Source organism: Apteryx mantelli, chromosome 5 (genome assembly GCF_036417845.1).
Source record: "Apteryx mantelli isolate bAptMan1 chromosome 5, bAptMan1.hap1, whole genome shotgun sequence".
Taxonomy (NCBI): domain Eukaryota; kingdom Metazoa; phylum Chordata; class Aves; order Apterygiformes; family Apterygidae; genus Apteryx; species Apteryx mantelli.
Window position 1 is genome coordinate 79,756,439 of NC_089982.1, and position 20,440 is coordinate 79,776,878.

Here is a 20,440-nt window from a genome sequence, read left to right on the forward strand (position 1 = left end):
CCCCCCCTCCCCCCGACACACACTTTCACTGTGTCTCTCCTCCAGTGATGAAGATTACAGACTATTATGGGCAAGGGATTAATTTGTAGCCAATTACAATCCAGTGCTAAATATGAATGCATAAATAAGATACAGCCGTGCCTCGGTGTGTATGTGTGCGAGAGAAGGGGGGGGGGGCAGGAGTGCCTGGGCAGCCTGGTGAGGATGATGAGAAGGAAGAAGGAGCAGCTGAGTGGAGGCTCTGAGCCGAGCATCACCTTGTGACTCCCTGCCTTCCCCGGAGGCTGCCGGCCGGCCGGCCGGACCCAGCGCAGCCGCGGGGAGCTGAAGGCAGCGGCTCGCCCCTGCCCCGCGCTCCCCTGCGCGCAGAGCCGCTCCGGAGCGGGGGGCCGGGGAGGAGTTTCCAGCTCAACTTCGCCGAAGGAAAGGGGGGGGGGGGAGAAAAAGGAGGTGGGGGGGAAGAAGTTGCAACCGAGAGGGGCTCTGCAAAGAGTCATGAATGTGAACAGAGACAAGGTCGGCGACATCTCCATCCCGGCAGCGGCAGCCTCGGCGGTGACAGCCCCCGCAGCCGCAGCTGGCATCGGCGGGGAGTCCTGCGGCTTGCACGGGGAAGGCATGGACAGCCATGGGGAGCCGCGGCTCTCCGCCGGCGGCGAGCTGCCGCTGTACTCCTGCCCTGGAAATAGGGAGAGGCAAGGGGACAGCCAGAGCAACACCCCTGGACAAGAGGGGGCAGTGGCCGCGCTGCCCATGGTGCACAGAACCACCTCCTTCTCGGTGCTCGACATCCTGGACCCTAACAAATTCAACAGCAAAAGGAGGCAGTGCGCGGTCTTGTACAAATCGGTGGGGACCGAGTTCACGCTGGGGGCGGAGGATAAGCCCGAGGACTCAGGGACGGAGCTGGCCGAGCAAAAGGCTCTCGCCGAAGATTTCGACACGTGCAAGAAGTCCGCAGAGCTGATCAGTAAGTAGGTTTGGGGGCTCGGAGCCCCCCGGGAAGGGGGGCTGCAGCCGGCTGCCCAGGGAAGGTGCCTGCATGCTTTAACCCCCCCCCCCATCCCACTCCGGGCAGCCTGGTCCCACCGGGGAGCTCTCGGGAGCCAGGGTGCTGGGGGCCCCGGCTCTTGGCGAGGTGCAACTGCTCCCTGCTGCTACACATAAGGAGGTGGAAAGGTGTATTGGGCTGCGGGGGGCACATCGACCGCGTACAGCAGAGCCGCCCAGGGGCTTGGCGCTGGCGCGGGCCGGCTCTCTGCGCTCCCCCCTTTCCGCCGCGCGGAGCTGCGCGCCGGGCCCTGCCCGCTCCAGGCGGCCGCGGAGCCTCCCCGGGCAGGTGCCTCGGGAAAGGCGGCAACTCGAGGAGCGGCTCCGCAGCCGGGGAAGGGAGCGGCGCAGCCCCGCAGCGGGCCCGGGAGGGGAGGGGAGGGGATCCCGGGATCCGCTCCCTCTCCTTGCTCCTCCCGCCTGCCGCGATAGGCAGCCGTGGGGCAGCTCGGGCAAACTTGCAAGCGGCTCCTAGTGCTGCGGCTCCAGAGGAGCCGGAGCCCTTGAGCGGCCGGGCGCGGCGCCGGGGATGCGAAATCCTCTCCCGATCCGGCCTCCCGAGGCATTTATGACTTTTATGTATGTTCTTCCCAGCCTTCAAACCCGCTCTCCCCTTCCCCCCCCCCGCAGCCTGCTGAGCGTTGCTCTGGGCGACAGATTCAATTTTCTCTCTCCCCTTGGCTTTTTTAGGACAAATCAGACTAATTGTGACAAAATGCTGGTTATCTCTGGAAAAACAATTAAATTCCTTCGATTACATTTAAGGTAAAATGTGCTTAGCAGCGTAAAGAGGCTGGATAATGGGGGAAATCGCCCCAGAGTGGCATGTAGGACTGCCTGGATCGATATCCTATTATCGAATTGTGCATATCTCTTTCAAGCACCTTGCAAACTCTTCCCTAACATCTAAATTATAGGGTCAAAATTCGGATAATTACTCGATTAAAACCTATTACACTTATTAGGGCTCGCTATTGATCGGGAATTGCATTCGACCCAAGCTCTAGATTGCTTTTTCTTTCTGGGTCCAAATATCCCAACTTTCTCACCTCTAAACGCTGCGACTCTGAGGATATTAGAGCACTTCCGGGAAAAGACAGCACTGGTGAAAAATATCTGTAGCTATTCTGTGTCCTGAGAGGGGAGAGGAAGGGGGAACGAGGCTGGCAAGTGGCGGAGAATAAACTTCTCGGAGAGGGAAAAATAATTTCTCAGGGTTTAAGGTGGGAGAGGACTCCGAGTTTCCTAATCCTGCCATAGCATGTCTCTAAAATTAGGCAGCGAAAGAGTTCTGGAATCTGTTCTAGCCCGAGCCTTTTACAACAGATGTGTTTTAATCAAAGCAAAAAACAGAAATGAGGCATTAATAGAATTCCAGAAAGATTTTTTTTAAATCAGTTTCTACCGGGCATAATTATTCGTCTAAACTGATCTGACTTTTGTCATACTAAATAGATCCGTGCAATCAGAAAGACCAACGAGGTCAGCCTATCCCTAATCTTACACTTTTATCTCCAGACAAGGAGAGAAATGCAATTCTATTCACTTCTCTAAAAATAAATACATTTGGAGACATCATGAAGCAGTGTGCTTCGCTTACTGACAAGTTTCCCAGACATTTTCCGCGTTTAGCTCTTCAGTCATAACACATTAATATTATGTAAAGGGAGAACAGCCACAAATTGATCTGGAACTACTCGAAAATCATGACAGTTAATTCTGTTTTTTCCCCCTCGTAAGTAATATTACATCAAACTGCAGTTTAATTTAGGAGAGGAAAGTGTTCTGAAAAGTATCTCTAGCCAGAACAGTACCAACACCACAAAAATGTGGCTTTCTGGCAAAAGGAGAAAGAAAACAGTGTTATAAATCACTTCTAAAACTCATTTAATCTTAAAAATAAATATTAAAACTCCGTATTATATGTTATCTTCCAGAAACACAATTCCAAGTTCAGCGTGAATATGCATCGCCAATTGTATTCGCGTTAAAATTTTCTGTTTAAAGAGAATTTTAATAGCCCTTAATTGAACAACGGCTAGCATTTCCTAGAGTTTACTGGAAAAAATAAACTCTAAAACACTAAACACGCATTCCCTGCTTAGTGTGTGTGAAAGCTGCACGTATTGGTTACGATTACCAAGATCCTGCCAAGTAGACGTATCTACACACATTTTTTTAATATATCGTTGTTGCAAAAATTATGCACTATAATTTACAACAAGTTCTACAGGTTGTAGGGTATTTAACTTGGCTTCATCTTCACGCACTGTTTCAAATTGGGGGGGGACGAAAAACTAGCTACGTTCACATTCACGTACGGCAGTGATTATACGTTTTTTTCTATTCGCCACTTCGAAAGAAAGCTGGAAAAAACTCTTGGTTAATAAAGCCCGCGTTATTAAGGGCAGTTTTCCGGGTAAAGGTGATTACAGTATACTCGCCTGCCCCCTTTTCTCGTAGGGAGCCAGCCACATCCAGCGTTAGCCGAAATCAGCTCCTTCCCCAAAACACATTCTCACTTAACACCTCTAATCCTAGATACGGGCGTCCAGCATCAGAATGTGGACCAGGTTTGAGATGTGGTAGGATATTCAGTTTGGGGGGATTACAACCGACTAAAGCACGCACGGGATGGTAGATAAGCGAATCACTTCTCTGTTTGCATAGCTCGGTTAAACGAGTTAAACGAGCTCTTGCTTAGAGATCTACCCGGAGCTACCCCTCCGTTGCAGGTGTGAGCGGCTACCTGGGGCGGGAAGTTTAGGAGTGCCTGAAAGAGATGGATAAAGAGGATCGCATTTACGGTCCTCTGCACCCCGAGCTGCCCGTGCGCCTCCGAAATTCCCCATTACTTCGGTGGGAGTTTGCGGAGTGCATTTGCCTCCCGGCTCTCCCAGAGGAGAGCGAGCCCTGAGGGCGAGAGGAGCCGGTTCCCTTGAAAATGCTATTTTCTTTTGGGCTTCATAATGACAGAATTGTCAACAGAAGTCCAATAGCCTTAAATATCGGATAATTACCTTGTTCTCCGATGGAAACCCGTTAATTGGAGCGTAATATAAACCCAAATAAATTAAATGACCGTTAACTAGTTTGTACATTACACAAAATGAGTTTAATTAAGTTTGTATCTGCTCTGCTAATCAATACAAGTATTTACTCCACTTTAATACTTCCGTCTCATGAAGAGACAAGAGATCAAACAAGGCGGAGAAAGGGTTAAAAATGCCAGCGCAAAAGCCAGCAAACCTTCCCTCGGTGCGGAGAATTCCGAAACTAAAACTGCTAGAAGCGGTGCATCACCTGCGCTGCCCGCTTCCAAAACGCTCGGCCGCGGCGGGGTGCGCAAGGGCTGCTCCCGCCCCACCTGCCCCGCGGCGCGGGCGCGGCGGCCGGGCCCCGCAGAGCGCCGCCGCCGGGCTCCGGGGACGCGCGGCCCCGCCTGCCCGAAGACCTTCCCGGCCGCTGAGCGCTGTGTGCGCTCAGGAGCGGCGGCTCGAGGCGGGAGGCACGTCCCGCGCGCTCCCCTCTGGGCGCCAGCCCTTGCCGAAGTTGGGGCGCTCGCAGGGGCAGCGCCGGCGGACTCGCCCCGGGCGCGCTCGCCCTCGGCGGCCACCGCTCAGCCCGGCGGTCCCGAGGGGAGCTCCCACCCCCGGCTCGGCGGGCTGAGCGGCCCTCTGCGCGGCCAGGAGGCCCGGGCTGGCCGGCTCCCCGCCTCGGGCAGGGCGGCCCCGCTCGCGGGCGCTCTCGCCCCGCAGCACCGCGGGCAGCCTGCCGCCGCCCCAGCCCTCACTGCAGCGGGGCCGCCAGCGGGCTGGATCCGCCCCCAAAGCGGAGCCCGGCGGCAGCGCGAGCCCCGCGGGGCCAAATTCCTCCTCGGGGCCCTCACCCTGGGCGGCTGCACCGGAGGGGGCTTGGGCCGGGCCGGGCGGGGGCTGGGGCTGGCCGCGGCGAGGCCTAACGGCGGCTGTCGCTTGTGCACAGAGGATGGCGAACTCTACAAGGCCGAGGAGTGCGACCTCGACTACAGCAGCAGGCCGAGCCGCAGCCCCGACAGCGAGCTGCCGGACGACGAGGAGCTGTGCAGCGAGGAGAGCAGCAGCAGCAGCAGCTCGGCGCCGCCCGGCGAGGCCGAGCCGGGCCACCACCACGCCGAGGCGGGCGAGGCGGGCGCCGGCCCGCGGCAGCCTCCGCCGCCGCCGCAGCCTCAGCAGCCGGCGCCGCCGCCGCCCGGCGGGGGGCAGCAGAGCCAGCAGGCCAAGCCCAAGAGGAAGCGCACGGGCTCGGACTCCAAGTCGGGCAAGCCCCGGCGGGCGCGGACAGCTTTCACCTACGAGCAGCTGGTGGCGCTGGAGAACAAATTCAAGTCGACGCGGTACCTGTCGGTGTGCGAGCGCCTCAACCTGGCGCTCTCGCTCAGCCTCACCGAGACGCAGGTGAAGATCTGGTTCCAGAACCGCCGCACCAAGTGGAAGAAGCAGAACCCCGGCGCCGACACCAGCGCGCCCACCAGCGGCGGCGCCGGCGCCGGCGGGGCGGGCGGCGGCCTGGGCGGCGGCGCGCTGGCGGGCGGCCTCAGCCCGCTCAGCCACTCGCCGCCCATGGGCAACCCGCTCTCCATGCACGGGCCCGGCAGCTACACGGGCCACCCGGCCGGGGGGCTGGTGTGCGCTGCCCAGCTGCCCTTCCTGCCCAGCCCCGCCGTCCTCTCGCCCTTCGTCCTGGGCTCGCAGACTTACGGCGCTCCGGCTTTCTACACCCCGCACCTATAAACCCACCGCCCGCTTCCTCCTCCTTCTCCCCCCACCCCGGCCCGCCGCGCTCCCCCCTCAGGCGTCGCAGACTCACCTCAGCCTGGGGGCGGCCGCGGAGCCGCAGCGGAGGAGACCGGCCGCGGTGCTGTCCCCCCCCCGCGACGCGAGAGGCCACCCCGCTCGGTAAATTAGGAACAGCACGGCGGGGGATGAGTGAGGGGGAACCGCCTGCCGGCGAGCCCGTGAGGGGAAGGAGCGGCGAGGCGCTCTCTCCTTCCCGCCCGCCGCGAGGCGAGGCGCGCCGCCGTCAACGGCTAACGGTCGAAACGGCTAACTGCCAACAGCGGCGGCGGCAAGCGGCGGCGGCGGCCGGCTCCCGCCTCGCCGGGCAGCGGGGCGCCTCCACCACCCACAATCATTTCTACGACCCTTTTTATACGCGATGTGTCCGGACTGGGCTTCGGGGGGAGGGGGGAGGAAGAGGAGGAAAACCTTCCTCCCCCGTGTACATAGAAGTAGATGTAAATCATCGTCACCTGTATTTTTTCACCGTTTCTCGTTGCTGTGTTTTGGGTTTGTTTGCGGGTTTGGGTTTTTTTGGCTTTGTTTTAGTTCAGGATTGATTTTATTCCGGTCTGGCCACTCGTGAAAGACTTCAGAAGGATTATGTGCCCATTTGACTCTCAGGGTAAAACAGAGAACTATAGTCTTGTCCCTCGACATCGCTGAGGCAACAACGCGGCGTTTCCTCTCGTGATCTCACGATGATGATGATTTTTCACACGCGTTGCTCTTAACTAAAAGCAGAGCTCGGTGGACGGCTGCAGAGCGCGGCGCAGCGGGGGAGGACGGCGCCGTTCGCCTCGGGGCGGTCGCTGCGACTCGGGGCGGTGTTTTGTTTTTTTTTTAACGTTAACCATTTCTGTATATTTCTGGTTGTTACAAAAGTTTTAACTTTATAATTAATGTATAAGGTATGGGAATAATGGTCGAAAATGATACAGAAAGCACTTTGTTTGCTAAACACTTTAAATCAATCAATAAACTTTAAGGAAACGGCGTCTTTCCGTGGCGATGTGTCCCTGATTTGCGGCCGGCTTTGCAAGGCGGTCGGACGGACTGGCCTCCTGCTGAAAACGTCCGAGTCACGAGGCATTCGCAGCGATGTCTTTCGTTATCTTTTTTTGCTTCATTTACTCTGGGAACCATGTTGTATATTTCCTGTACACAAATAAACTTTATTCTTTTTGTACGCGAGAGGGCATTTCCCTTATTAGTTAGTTTTCTTGTTTGCATTTTCTTAATTGGTTTTGCCGAGCTCTGTTGTGCAATATTAAGGGGGGGGAAACTTTCTCTTGTAGAGAATCCGAGAACTTTCCTTTGTTTCTGCAGACGGGGAGTGTGATATTTGGAATTTATGTAAATTTAATAAATCGACTATTTCATTCATATCCCACCATTTAAAAAAATAAAGCAATCTTTCCATCGCATTTCCGCTGACTATTTTTAAAATAGCTTCAAAGTCAGTATTTTATAATCCTTATTTTATTACTTTTTTTTTAATCTCAAAAAAGATTAAACGCGTTGATCATCCCGATTTGGTTACCGTTGTAACAACAGCTTTTAATCCAATGCTAAAAAGGCGCTTTTATCTCGTTTCCAGACTCCTTGTATGATCCCAAAGTTTACACGGGGAAAGAGGTAGTTTCCACAAGTTTTCCACTAGTTGTTTTTTTTTTTTTTTCCGCCCAGAAATTTGACGACTGGCTTTCCAGGACCCACCGCAGTTTCGGGAAACACGAACAGAGAAGTGCTCAGCATTTTCTCCTCACTTCGAGCTGAGCAGAGTGCGGGCTGCGGTACCTACCAGCGTATCGCCATGCACTTCACCGCGTGCACCAGTAGTGGCACGAGTATTTTAATAACTTTATTTTTTTTGGCAGCATTTCTCCTTGGAGCCGTCCCCACCAGCCCTCCCCGCTGGGCGCTGCGGGGATTCGCGCCGGGAGCTGGGGAGGAGGAGGAGGAGGGAGCGGAGCGGCGGCGCGGACGGAGCTTTCCCTGCCCGAAGGGCCCCGACGCGGCTCCTCCCGGCCGGCATCTCCCGATCCCTTAGCGCCTTCCTCGTTTGCTCCCTCCGCCGAGCGGTTTTGACAAGCCCTTACTGCCGCCGCTGACACGCGGAGCGTGAGGAAGTTACAGTTTCTGACAGAGAAATTACATCGTGCCGGCGACACCGCCGTCCCGAAACGTAAACGGGGCGAGGAGGAGGAGGAGGAGGAGGAGGAGGAGGAGGAAGGGGGGGGAGGGAGAAGCGGTGCGGCGCCCCGGCGCGCTGCAGTGAGCGGGGCGCCCGGCAGGGGGCGCCGCAGGGGCGGCCGGCGCAGCGCGCCCCGGCCCCGCCGGCCCCGCGCCCCGCCGCCCCCGCGCCCCCGGCCCCCCGCCGCGTCTGCACGCCGCAGGTGAGGCCCGCCGAGCCGGCTGCAGGCACCAGGGGACACGGCCTCAACATGCCGCGACCCCGACTCCCCACCAGGCGCTCATCTCCCCTCACTTAGACCTGTGCAAAAGTCAAAAGTTTTGATCCAGACTTGCTTGCATTTGTGAGAATAAGTCTATAAAAGAAATGTTGTTCTGAAGTGATTTTACAGGGGAAAAAAAAGAGTGTCTTAAAAGGCATCGCCTTTCAGGTTATAGATATAGCTGACAGCTATTTGGTGACAGGATCCATCCTCCTACTATCACTTCAACCCTCTCGTTGAATACACTAATCAAAACCCAAAATAGTTCGGGTAGGATTATGCAAAAAAAGATACAAAATGTCAAACTGGTTTGGAATGTGAAACTATTTTTTATAGGAAACTAAGAGCATTATTTGAAACTAATGTCTCAGCTTGTTCAAAATACTATTGCCAAGAGAGGAGAAGACACCCGTGCGCAGCTGGGTGCGGGAACCTGTCCAGCCGGGTACCCGAGGGCAGCGCAGGGAACGTGCAACAGGCCTCGCCTGAGCTTGGCTGAGCCCAGCTGGTGCAGACACCTTGCTGCTGCAATAGGGCTGTTTTACAGCTCTACAAGCAGTGCTTAGAGTACAGCCCTCCACAGCTGTTACTGACAGGAGAGAGCCGGCAGAAGGGCAAACGGCTGCTCAGGAGACACTTCTGCACCATAAAACTAATGCGTTGCTGACCAGGTTTGAGCAAGAGCTGCTGTTAGCTCAGATGGGTTAAGATCTACTTCAGCGCCATTAAGAGAAATGTCAAAGGCTGTCTACATACTTCAAACTCCAAAAAATTCCCCCTGCTGGAAAATATTTCAGCTCCAACAAGCTGATGCTCAGAGCTTTGGAGCAGATGACTTTCCTGCTCCAGGTCAGTTAGCATCCTGCCAGTGAAACCTGTTCTCCAGAGCATTATTGCCAACAGCTGTTGGATGAAGGGAGTCACTTAGCCTGAGATTCCTAGTCATTAAACTTGTTTTAACAGCTTCATAGCAACGCTGAAAACAGAGCTGCGGGTATCTTTCTCAGCATAGTTTAGGAAGCCTGCTATTGATAATTCTTGTTTGAATATCTCATCAGGGCACCTGATCCTCTGCTCGTAGACGTCAAGAGCAAAGCTGTATAGCCTCAGCTTTAGTGTATGTTTTCCCCAGTGTGCAGACCGTGCAGCAGTACATAGCACACCATCTACTAAAGTCTCAAGTCACAGCATGTGGCCTGTGTGCAGAGACCAGTCTCAGCACGAGCAGCCCTAACGAACTAGCTCTCAAACAGTGCTCTCTGGGCCACCGCTTTGCTGCTGGTTCATGAATTGGATCAAACTGTGATAGTTACAGACTTACCAGAGAGAAGTTTGATGACATCCGCACAGGGCAGCCTTTGAGGAACATCTCTGGTCTGAATGCTCAGCGACCAGCATGCTAAAACTAAAATCTCTCACTTGTCTGAATGCCCTAGCTCCATCGCCTGGTAATAACTCTGACTCTCTAAAGGCGAGAAACAGAATGATGCAGCCATCATCTAGGGTATCATACTAAGGAGATCACACTAGATAGTCATGCTAGCCTCTTCTGGCCCAAAAAGCTATTAACATACTGACTCCCAGCAAGGCCCGAAAGCTGATTCCCATACCATGATGTACCTACTGCACTAGTACAATGGTCCATGCTTTATCCTGCATGGAGCTTTTTGGAGGGATTCAGCTTGTTTTCGGTGAATTATCAATTAGAAATAGAGAGCCTTGTACACTAAGAGTGAAATCAACTGATTGAAAGAAAGCTGATTATTTCTCAGTGATGCCAGCAGGAAGTGGTTGCTCTGGGTTCATTCTGCGAGTTAATTTTAAGAATTAATTTATCTTTCATTCATAAAACAGGAGATTCAGAACGCTAAACACATTCAAAAGGACCTTTAGCAAAGCATTTGCCAGAGGACAAATTCTTATCTCAAATACACTAATAGTAGCACATTCAGAGTCTGATTCAATATTTTCAAGTGCCAGAGAAGATCTGGGGCATTGATCCTGGTGTCACATCAGCATATTTTTGATCTAATTCCCATAAAGTCAATGTTAAATACAAGGGTGCAAGCCCATATTAGTGAGAAATGATTTGGACACTAATTGCTTCTTGCCATTGTTCACTAAGTTTATGACTGAATTAGGTAAAAAGAGAAGGAAACCACATCTATTTTACCTTGCTGTGAATATTTCAACTTATATTGAACTTGAAACAACTTTCAGTTGTTTACATTCACTGAATGAATGACAACAAAATGTCTTCCAATCAAAAGAACAGAAAAAGCATGTAAATACATTCTAAAAGATTGGGACATAACAAAATATTTTGAGGTATATTAACTCATTGCTTACACACAACAGTCAATAAAGTTATACAAAATGATTAGAAACTAGTATTCTCTATTTTTGTCCCCAAAACATTTCTTAGTGTTATTCCTAGCTTGAGCAGGACCTTCATGCATTTTTAGTGAGTAGTGTCTTATTTTTTTTCACACATATTGCAGACCTTCTGTTTCAGACTTTGAACTCACAGTCACATTACATGTTTCTCTTCTCATACTACAGAAGCAAAATGTTAAAAATAAAGTTTTCTCTGTATGAACTTAAATCCATTTCCTGAAAATGCACTGTGATGTCTGCTTAAGGTCTGCTGTGTTGGCCAATATACTTACCCATTCATTCATGTGCTACGGGTACAAAATAGTTCTGCTCAAACATAGCTATATTTAACTTAAAAACTCAAAGGAATTTTATAGTGTCTGGACAGTTCTGATATTGAGGTCCCATCTCAAAGAGTAGGCAAGCAGACGTGGTTGTTGTAGAGCCTTCCTTAAGGACAAATAAAAGAAGATTTTTTTACGATGTTGGAAGATTTGGCAGGCTCTGAGATTTAAACCAAGGCACAGATCAGAGTGGGCACCGAAGGTGAAGGGGACAGCCAGGTAAACCAGTGGGGTCCTAATCCGTTTGTCTCACAAACTCGGTTTACATAAGCTGTGTTTTTCTCTGTCTGATTGTGCACTGTAAACTTTTTTTTGCCTTCTGACCATAGTGCTCTATTCCCCATGCTCACATTACATAAATGTCTAAGGTGGACAGAATGACTGTTGCTACAATACAAATAACACTGACAGCAAGAGCTTTTTCTACTTTTCCGATCCTGCCTGGCAGAGATGTGGATTCATCATACAGAATAGGCTTCAAAGCAACTCGAGATGTTATCACAGCACCAGAAATCTAGAGCTGCTAAATCAGCTATCAGGAAAAAGGTTGGCACTGAAGCTGTGCTGCAGTGCCCGTTCAGGAGAAGTGCTGCGGAAGCTGGATCTGGCACCCGCTGTCACTAGGGAAACACCAAGGACACAGAGGCCAACTCATGATCAGGACCCAAAAGTCTGGGCATGCAGGTTCAGGCAATGTGACAAATAACAGCTGGATCTGATATGTGATTTATTAATTTAATCTCATTTTATGACAGATCTTCAACTAGTTAAAGCTGTCATTCTGCCCAAAGTGCTAGAATTTATTTTAAAACATATCAGAATCTTTTATATTTTCTTCACTGTAATGTCACAAACCAGTAACATTTTACAATAACAATAAATGAGAGATGACACTACAGCAAAAAAATGCAAGAAACAGAAATATTTATGTGTGGTGATGATTGATAAAATAAAGATTCACCCCCTTTTGTAAACTACTGCTTTCTCAAAGGAAAGAAATCTACTAATCTTAGTACAAATATCTCAATTATTGCCCATTTCCTGTTTTTTACAACCACAGACATTCATTAGGAGAACCTGCCCTGTACAGCTGAGCATAAATGGACTCTTTCCCATCTCTCCACCCTTGACATCAGTAGGGTGACAAGCCTCATTTGCTCTGATCTGGTCCCTTGAGACCGCATGGGGGGAGAGCAGTGCAGGAAAAGCACTTGGATGGGCTCCTGGTTGGGCTTTCTTAGCAGGCTGTGTTGCCGGAGAGACTGTAGTATTGAGCTACGCTCTCTACGATCTGTTAAATATTTTGAGATTTACAAGTAAAAATATTCCTTGGGACTTGAAGCACCAGCACTACTCCTTGGGGTGAAGCATGAGAGTGACAAACTGCTTTTGCTTTGAGCATGCTCTGCAGCACACCTCATCAGACTTTCATTTGCCACCTCTGCTTCAGCATTCTGTAAAATAAAGGTTCTTGTACGCTTTGAAGCAATATCTAATTTCAGCCCTAGTAACTGCCTGTGGCGGACTCTCCTCCTTCAGCTGACAAAAATACTATTACAAAAAATCCAAGATATCCAAAAGCAATTTCCAAACAAGCAGAATCATATTTTATATTTCCATATACCTTTTATAGTGCACGAGGATAAGCGTGCTCCATAATGGCATTATAAATATAGCAAATTAATGGTGGATGCAATGCCAACACCTTGTCATTATGCAAATTGGAATGTCGGCAGAAATGGTTATTCAACAACCCCTTTCAAAGTAACCAGACGCCTAATGCTGCTCATTACATCTAAACTAATTAGTACCACATTTAAACAATTTTAATAAGCTTTTTCCTTAACCCCTTGACAGAGGGGATTCCTGATGCTAATGCAAAAATGCACAAGCATTTCACACAGGAGTGGTGGGGTTTTGCTCAGGGCGCTAACAGGCAGAAAAGCAAGGGAAGGCTACCCCCAAAGCCAAATGACAATATTTATGCTACAGACACGTAAGGCTGGGGAAACAGATTGCACTGGAGTAAAGACTAGCTCTGCTGCAGCCACTCACTGCCACTTCCCACCATGTGCCCTCCTCCCAGTACACCAGTCTGCACCCAGACCGCAGCACACTGCATGCGCGCACTCTCCTGAGCTGCTATGAGATTTAGGCTCTGTATTGGCACGTACCAAAGGGGATGGATCTGAAGCCTCCTCCATTTCAGCCACTGCTCTAGGAAAGAAGCAAGGATGAGATTCAAAAAATGGCTTTCACATATTAATACTGATGTTTTAGGTCCTTGACCCCAGAGAAGAATCCATGCTGCAGCAGCCGGACTCTGCACCCGGCTTGCTGAGGGTCAGGTGTTGCAGTAGCATGATGTGACGGCTGAGCAGAGAAAAACCCAAACCTAACTAATACAAAATACTCAACAAAGGCCTGATTTCATCTCTCTCCCTGCACCACAGTCAAAAGGAAACTCCTTGAGAACTGCCTTCCTTTCTTCAGTGGAGCCCCCAAACTGTACTTGAGGACAAGATACATATGTAAGTGGCCTGTGAGCAAGCAAACGTGTATTCAGATCTTGCCCGAGAAGAGTATGACTGGTGTCCAAACATCTCCTCAGACTCAGAGGATTCAAATCTGCTTCTCCCTTTGCTTCTCCCTCCTTTTGGTAGCTAACAGAGGGGAGACCACATGATTTCTGTCTTTTACCCAGGGCCTGTATGAACTGCCTGCCAAACACTGTTACAAACACTTTGTTTGTGAACAAAGGCCAGGTTCAGTCTTCAGGAATTTTTACTAAACCATAAATACCTCCAGCTCCAAGACACCCTAAAAGCCTGGATGAGTAAACTGTGCTTCCTGAGCACCGCAGAGTGAGTTCCCCACTTGCAGAGCTTGGATTTAAAGAGGGATAAAGCAGATGTAGTCCTGAGGAGAGGAAGAAAAGCACCAACCCAGAAACGAGTGGTTGATTAACAGCTTCCAACCCTTCTGCCTTTAGAGGCCGCACCCTCCTTCCACAGATTGCTTCCAGTTTGTTGTGGAGCTTCTTGGAAGTCTAGCTGCTAGGCAGATCCTGCTCTCATCCGCATGTATTTTCCAGGTGATGCGCTAAGTTTTGGGATCTCTAGCATCGCTTCCAGCTGCTGCTGGATGGGGAGGGTCCAGGCTGGAGTTCCTCATTGAGGTTCCTGCTCTGAGGCCTTAGTCTCTATCAGCACTTCCTATTTTCTTTCATAAATCCTTCAGCTTCTTCAGAGGATTTTGTAATACAAAGGACCATCACCGCATCCGTTTAAGAGAGATGCTCCTAGGGCTCTGAGTGCACCAGCAGGCTCTAATTGCTCTGACTAGCCTTTAACTATCTTTCTCTGTAACCCTCTTCCCACACCCCTGCCAGGTGTTCAAGGTCTTCACAGATATGGCACAGCTGTATAATCTTGTATCAGACTGCCATGAATACAGTTAAAATGTGAGAAAGAGGTGTGGGAGGTCTAATCTGGGGTCCCCCCTTTCCATCCTCCAGCCATTAGCATGGGAACTATATTTAAGTGGAGGCCTTGCCTGAGCTGTGGTGTAGATATGCTGTGCCTGGTCTTGTACCTTACTGACCCTGACCTTGCCTTGCTGACTTGACTTCAGACCTGCCTTGTCTCTATGGTCTTTCAAGTGATCCCTGAACTGTTGCCTGGTTCTGGTTAACATCACCGAACCCGTTCTGCTCTTCTTGTCTGGGTACTGTGGGACCGTATCCCTCATCAGGAAGGTCACTGCCCCTGCCTGCCTTGTCACCTTCTGTTCCTGGCTCACCTCCCTCTAACACGTGGAGTTTCTATCCCATTTTTTCTTTCCCACCTTGCATTGGAAGGACTTGAATTTACTGTGCACTCCCTGCACTGGTTAGAGTTCCCCTTCGGCACCACTTGGTGCAGAACTCTCTTCCATGTTTCCAGACATAAATGCAAACATTATATTCACCCAAGAGCAGAATGGTGTTAAATACTTTGTTTTTATTTAAATGTAGCTGTCCCAATCTGTCCTAAGAGAACAATTCCTCTGTATGGCTATTTAGTAAATGCCAGAATAACGCCCTTCTCTTAGGAACTAGTATCCAGCTGAAGACCTCCGGACTGATCTTATAGCTGGTGACAATGGCTGCTATGAGGGAGCTCCAAGCTCTTGCCTCAAGACATGAGCATCAGCAGTGCTTTCAATGGTAGGTGTCTAGGGTATGAGGATGAAGATCCAGCCCTCCCTTGCCCCATCGAGGGGATTGTAACTGCTAAGGCTCTTTTCTGCCTCTCCCCTGGTCTCCTACATGAAGCATTTCTAGCTCCACTGTGGCTACAGTTCCCACAGCAGAATGGGTGGTGGAAAATTGTCTCCTTCCAGCTCCCTTGCATTTAGTTGCCTGTGGCTTGGACTGCCTCCTGAGACGGGACATTTGAGTGTCCTATCTATAATGAGCTGAGAAAGGAAGTTGAACTCCACCTTCCCTGAACATGTGTTCCAGCCTGACAGCTATTACGCACATGAAGAGGAACACCGTTATTGCCACTGCCTCTTTAAAAACCGTGATGTTTGTTAGGATCTTTGATGGGTGTAAGGCACCCTGTGAAAATACTTGTCGGGTCAAGCCTTCTTGAGTGCTCAAACATTTTTTTTTCCTGTGTTTCATTAAAAGTATAGTCTAGGTGGAAAGGCCAGTGCAGCCCAAGGCATTTACAGAATTCTTAGGGGCCCAAGAAATGTAAGCAGCTACTGGACTGCAATGTTGGACTTAGGCATCCCTTCTTGGGAACCAGTGCAAAGTTTGCATGCGGTCCCCTTCTATGCCTGCTTGTTATGATCTAGAGTCAGACTATCCTGTAAAGGGGTAAAGTTTTCCTACATGGTAGTATCATTTTAAAAAGAGTCGTTTTAAATTACTGATTCTCTAAGCACTCCTGTAACGTTCAGATGTCCTTACTTTTTCTGATGCATAATTTGCACAAACATTTATATCACTTCCGTGATTACGACCATTAATGTGTTTAATAGCACTGGATAAGCTACAAAGAGAGTTGCCTGAACAGTCAGGTATTTGCATGAGTATTAGAGACCACCAGATGGCTATCTCTGCTAAACTATTTTGATACATCCTGGATTAGTTTTTGCTGTCTGGGTTCCTGACATTCAACTGTTCCTGCTTCTGGCTAGTAGCTCATTACAATTAGCAACATCCTTATCAGCCAATTCAAAATTCCCTTTCAGTGGAACAGATTTCTTCTTTGTTTTCAAAAAAAAAAAAAAATTCTTCTATAGTGTCCGCTTTGAACTCACTGATACCTCAAACCTGAAAAATGTTTTGCATGGCATAATGTTATGTCCATGCAGAACCATTTACAAATCCTGGGTCTTTGTCTTGTTTCCAAAACAACCAGAAAGAAATCTCCTAAAGATCATTTTTAGGAGATTTTAAGGGTTACAATTTTCTAATAAAAATCTTCAGCCAGAACTGCATTGCTAAAGCCAAACCTAATGGTTTAACTAGGTTTAGAGATAATGAAATAGCAAGATATTATGCAAAAGATGAGTATGGGCCCATCATCTTGCATCAGTAACTTTAAAAGGAGATGTGCTGAAAGATTGTTTTCATTCAGAAGCCCTGCTCATAAATTCCACGTTAATCTTATGTCACTATGTTCTCTGTATTAGTTTCCACATATTTTTGACTTCTTCTAAACAAAACAAAGTGCTGCTGCTCTCCTCCCACACCGAGGGGAAGGTGTCTCAGCATCCTTCTTCATAGTGCCACCCTTAAGATAACATCTGAAGGTAATCAGTGTCACTTTGGCCTTGAGTTCCCAGAGGTCTAAAACAGAAGTTCTAGAAAACAGTCATATAACCACCTTTCCAGAAGCACAGCATCAAAGAAAAAAAATCCAATCTGTTTTCTTCAGATACTTAATCTAGCACAATGTAGTACCATACCCTAACTAAAAGGTTTGCAACATATGTATTAGGTCACAGAATATGTGTAACAGAGCCCTAGGAAGCACTCAGGACACAAACCTGCCAGGAAGGGGAACTGACAACTATAGACTTTCCTTTTCTTTCAAAAACATGAAAAATTACCAATGAACATTTTCAGCTTTCTAGCATCAATATATCATGCTACTCTGAGCCAAACCCTTCTTTCCAACCTTAAGCTGCACTAAATTCATACACACTATAGTCTCTTCCTTCCAGGTTTTTCTTCCCAGATGCAACCACGTGCCCAGGTAAGAATAACCATGGAGAAGTTTTTGCTTTCAGTTCTTCTGAACTGAAATGTACCACTGAAGCAGCACGAGTTGCAAGGATGTCTTAGATGAACCAGCACAGCTGACTCCAGCTCAGAGCTAATATGTCCTTTTAAGAACACAAGAAATTCAACCTTTAGTACAGCTATTCACCTTAATAACATAGACTAAAGGCCAAATCTTCCAAGGTGTTTAAGTACCTGGAAATCATATGGAGTATCCCCAATAAGTGAGTAGAAATAGGTTATAACGCAATTGCAAAGGCATTTGAGTGAGTTATAAAGACACAAATACACAGCAGAGGTTACATCAATGATATTTTTTGGACAATAAGAGGACAGGAATAGGGAATTTCTAGTAGAAAAGTCACATAGACAGTTTAACAGCTAAGCTGTTTGAATGGCCAGTGAGCTTGGAATCATGAGACGTCAAATCAGTAAGTTGTTGTAAGTAAAGTGATGCATCTAAAAAGTGGATTCATTCATCTTGCAACTGAAAGGATGTCTATTTAATGAAAGTGTGCTGTATCTTTAGTGACAGATGCCTTTTTAAAAATTTACCTCCAGCAGAGCTACAGACCAACACAGGAAAAGGAGCAGGCTCCTAAAATCCACTCTGAATTATGTCTGACCAGATCTAATTGAAATAGGAACCACTGGTACAACCCAGCATGAATCTCTAGCAGGTAAAATCCCTGAGAATGGTTACAGAGGTGAAGTATTTTGAAATCTATCAGGTGTATATGCTAAGTTCTCCTTACATAGGGGAATCCTTTGATTAAATGAGGCAACAATTAACATGGAAGGGGAAACACCTGTTTCTCAAACACTGTGGATGAGGGGAAGATGTAAGAGTAAGAGATCAGGGTAGCATAAAGGCAGTATTACAGAGGGTATGTGTTTACGCGTATTTTTCTGAGTCATAGTCTTTCTTGCTTCAAGGGCAAGAGGAAGAAAAAATTTCCTATCCAAATGATTATATTCCCTGACTGACAAGGAAAGCTCTAACATCAACATCAAAGTCAAGAAAAGTATCTCAAAAAAGAACAATCTCTGTCATTACTAACCTGGCCCAAAATCCCTAGGCCGGTGTCTGAGTTAGCTAGCTCCAAGCTACTTGCCGGGAAACCTTCATTCTGTAAATTGTAATTCCACATGAAAAAAGCAATCTAGAAAAACACCCCTTTGTAAAAATGAATGATCTGATCCTATAGTGTAATCTGCATATTCATTTAATTGGTGGATTGAACACTCAGGTCTAAGGTAAGTTTCACTTCATAAATCTAGAGCTGATACGACCCTGAGTAGCATCACAGAGTAGCATAACTCACTAAGTGCGTTCTTTCCTCACAACTTTCTATCATTTCCCTTTCCAATCTCGGTTTTGGGGATTTTTTATTTTATTTTATTTTACTAAAGCACAAAATGAGAACTCTATAGGGTGCGGTGGAGCACACCTACAGCTTGCTGGCAGTTTTTTAGTGCTGATTCCTCATGTCCACAGCAAAGACGGGTTAAGTGCCACTGCACCATATAAAATCCGCCCTCTTTTTACAGGGAGGAAAGAAAACATGTTTTATAAATGAACACTGTCAGTCTTTGCAGGCTCAAAAATCTCTGGAATAGTGGCACAATGACCATCGTGACACATATGAATGTTAAACGCCAAAAATCAAACAGTTTAATTTAGACTGTTCTATGATACCAACATCCAATGGCCTACATTACATTCAAATGTGTAATTTTTGCCTGTATCTCTGCTAAGAAACAAAATCAGTTTAGCAGCTCATACCACTGACCTGGCGACGAACATGGTTTGTTCTTGTCTACATTTCCACTTCAAGTCTTCACTGACAAATTAGCTAGACTGATGGAAGTGGCTTTGCCTTTCCAGTGCAGCAGAGATATTTGAAGTTCTTGCTTTCGATTAGCTATTTATTTCATTTGTGGTGGGTTTAGAACTACATCTTTTAAATACCTGTATGAGAGAGAAAGAGTCTTCCAAATGGCAGAGCTCTGCAAGATAAATTATCAAGATTCAGTATTAATTGCTTTCTAAGCAGCACTTGCATAAGTCAAAAGGTATTTGGCAAAGCTGTAAATTAGCTTTTGTCTGAGGTGGTCAGAAGCTACACTGAAGAGTTTAAAGTTTTTAATTCCTAAACAGTTTCTTGCTGCATGACAAGGTGAGCGACTAAGCCAGTGCTGTACAGAATCCATTCCAATTTGTGTTCTGTATTTTATTGGAAACATCTGCAGTTCAATTTGAAATTTAATTTCAAACAGGCCATCCGCCTGGATATTCCATATTTCTTTCACGCACAAAGCTGTATGAAACCTAGCAACAGCAAACTTGTGTCAGTGTTTGGTTCACTCCACTTAAGGCATGGCTATGGCAAGCAAAGCATGTGAGAGATCTGGCTAAGTCCTCAGCCAATAACAACATATTGGATCCAGCTGCTTAATCTCAATGTATGTTAAGTCTCCAGAGGCAGAGGAGAGTCCAGATGCTCATGTTTGTGTTTGGGTCCTTAGCTGCACTCAGTCCTGAGAGTGAGGTACTTTTAACTGATTCAAGCCAGGCAGCTCACTTGTACAGTAGGATGCATGAATAATTTCTAAACCCCTCATACTTTCACTTTGCGCTAGGGCTTTTCTGTATGACTGAAACTGCAGCACATTCTCTACAACCTTTCAGATCATGCTTTCCAGATGTAGCTGGTTATAAAGATATTGGAAGACTATCCTGGTAAAACAAGAAGCAGACCAGGACTAACTCAATCATTTCAGCTTCTCCACTGGTGCCATAGCTTCTGACTCCGAATTAGTCCCTGGACTTGCCGCAATCAAGGTTGATTCCATTCACTGTCAGAAGACATCCAGTCGATTTGGAGCTTTTTTAATATGCACACAAGAGGTCTTTAGGGGTACTGCAGGAACTGGTATGCTGCTTGATATGGTACATTTTCTAGAATAGTAAGCTGAGCAAATACTCTGCACTGCTACCTTATGTATAAATCTAATTGTTTTTAAGGCATCTTTCTGAAGGCAGGGAAGACGAGGCAAATTACAAGCACACTTGTTGACAAACAAAGTATAAAAATTACATGAGTCCATTAG

General features: G+C 48.0%; 1 protein-coding gene across 1 annotated transcript; it reads left to right on the forward strand.

Moving 5' to 3' along the window:
• Positions 1–618: 618 nt before the first annotated feature.
• NKX1-1 (NK1 homeobox 1) lies at positions 619–5,822 on the forward strand. Its single transcript, XM_067297198.1, has 2 exons — positions 619–970; positions 5,035–5,822. Exons 1-2 carry the CDS (start codon positions 619–621, stop codon positions 5,820–5,822), a joined length of 1,140 nt encoding a protein of 379 aa, XP_067153299.1.
• The last annotated feature ends 14,618 nt before the right edge of the window (positions 5,823–20,440 follow it).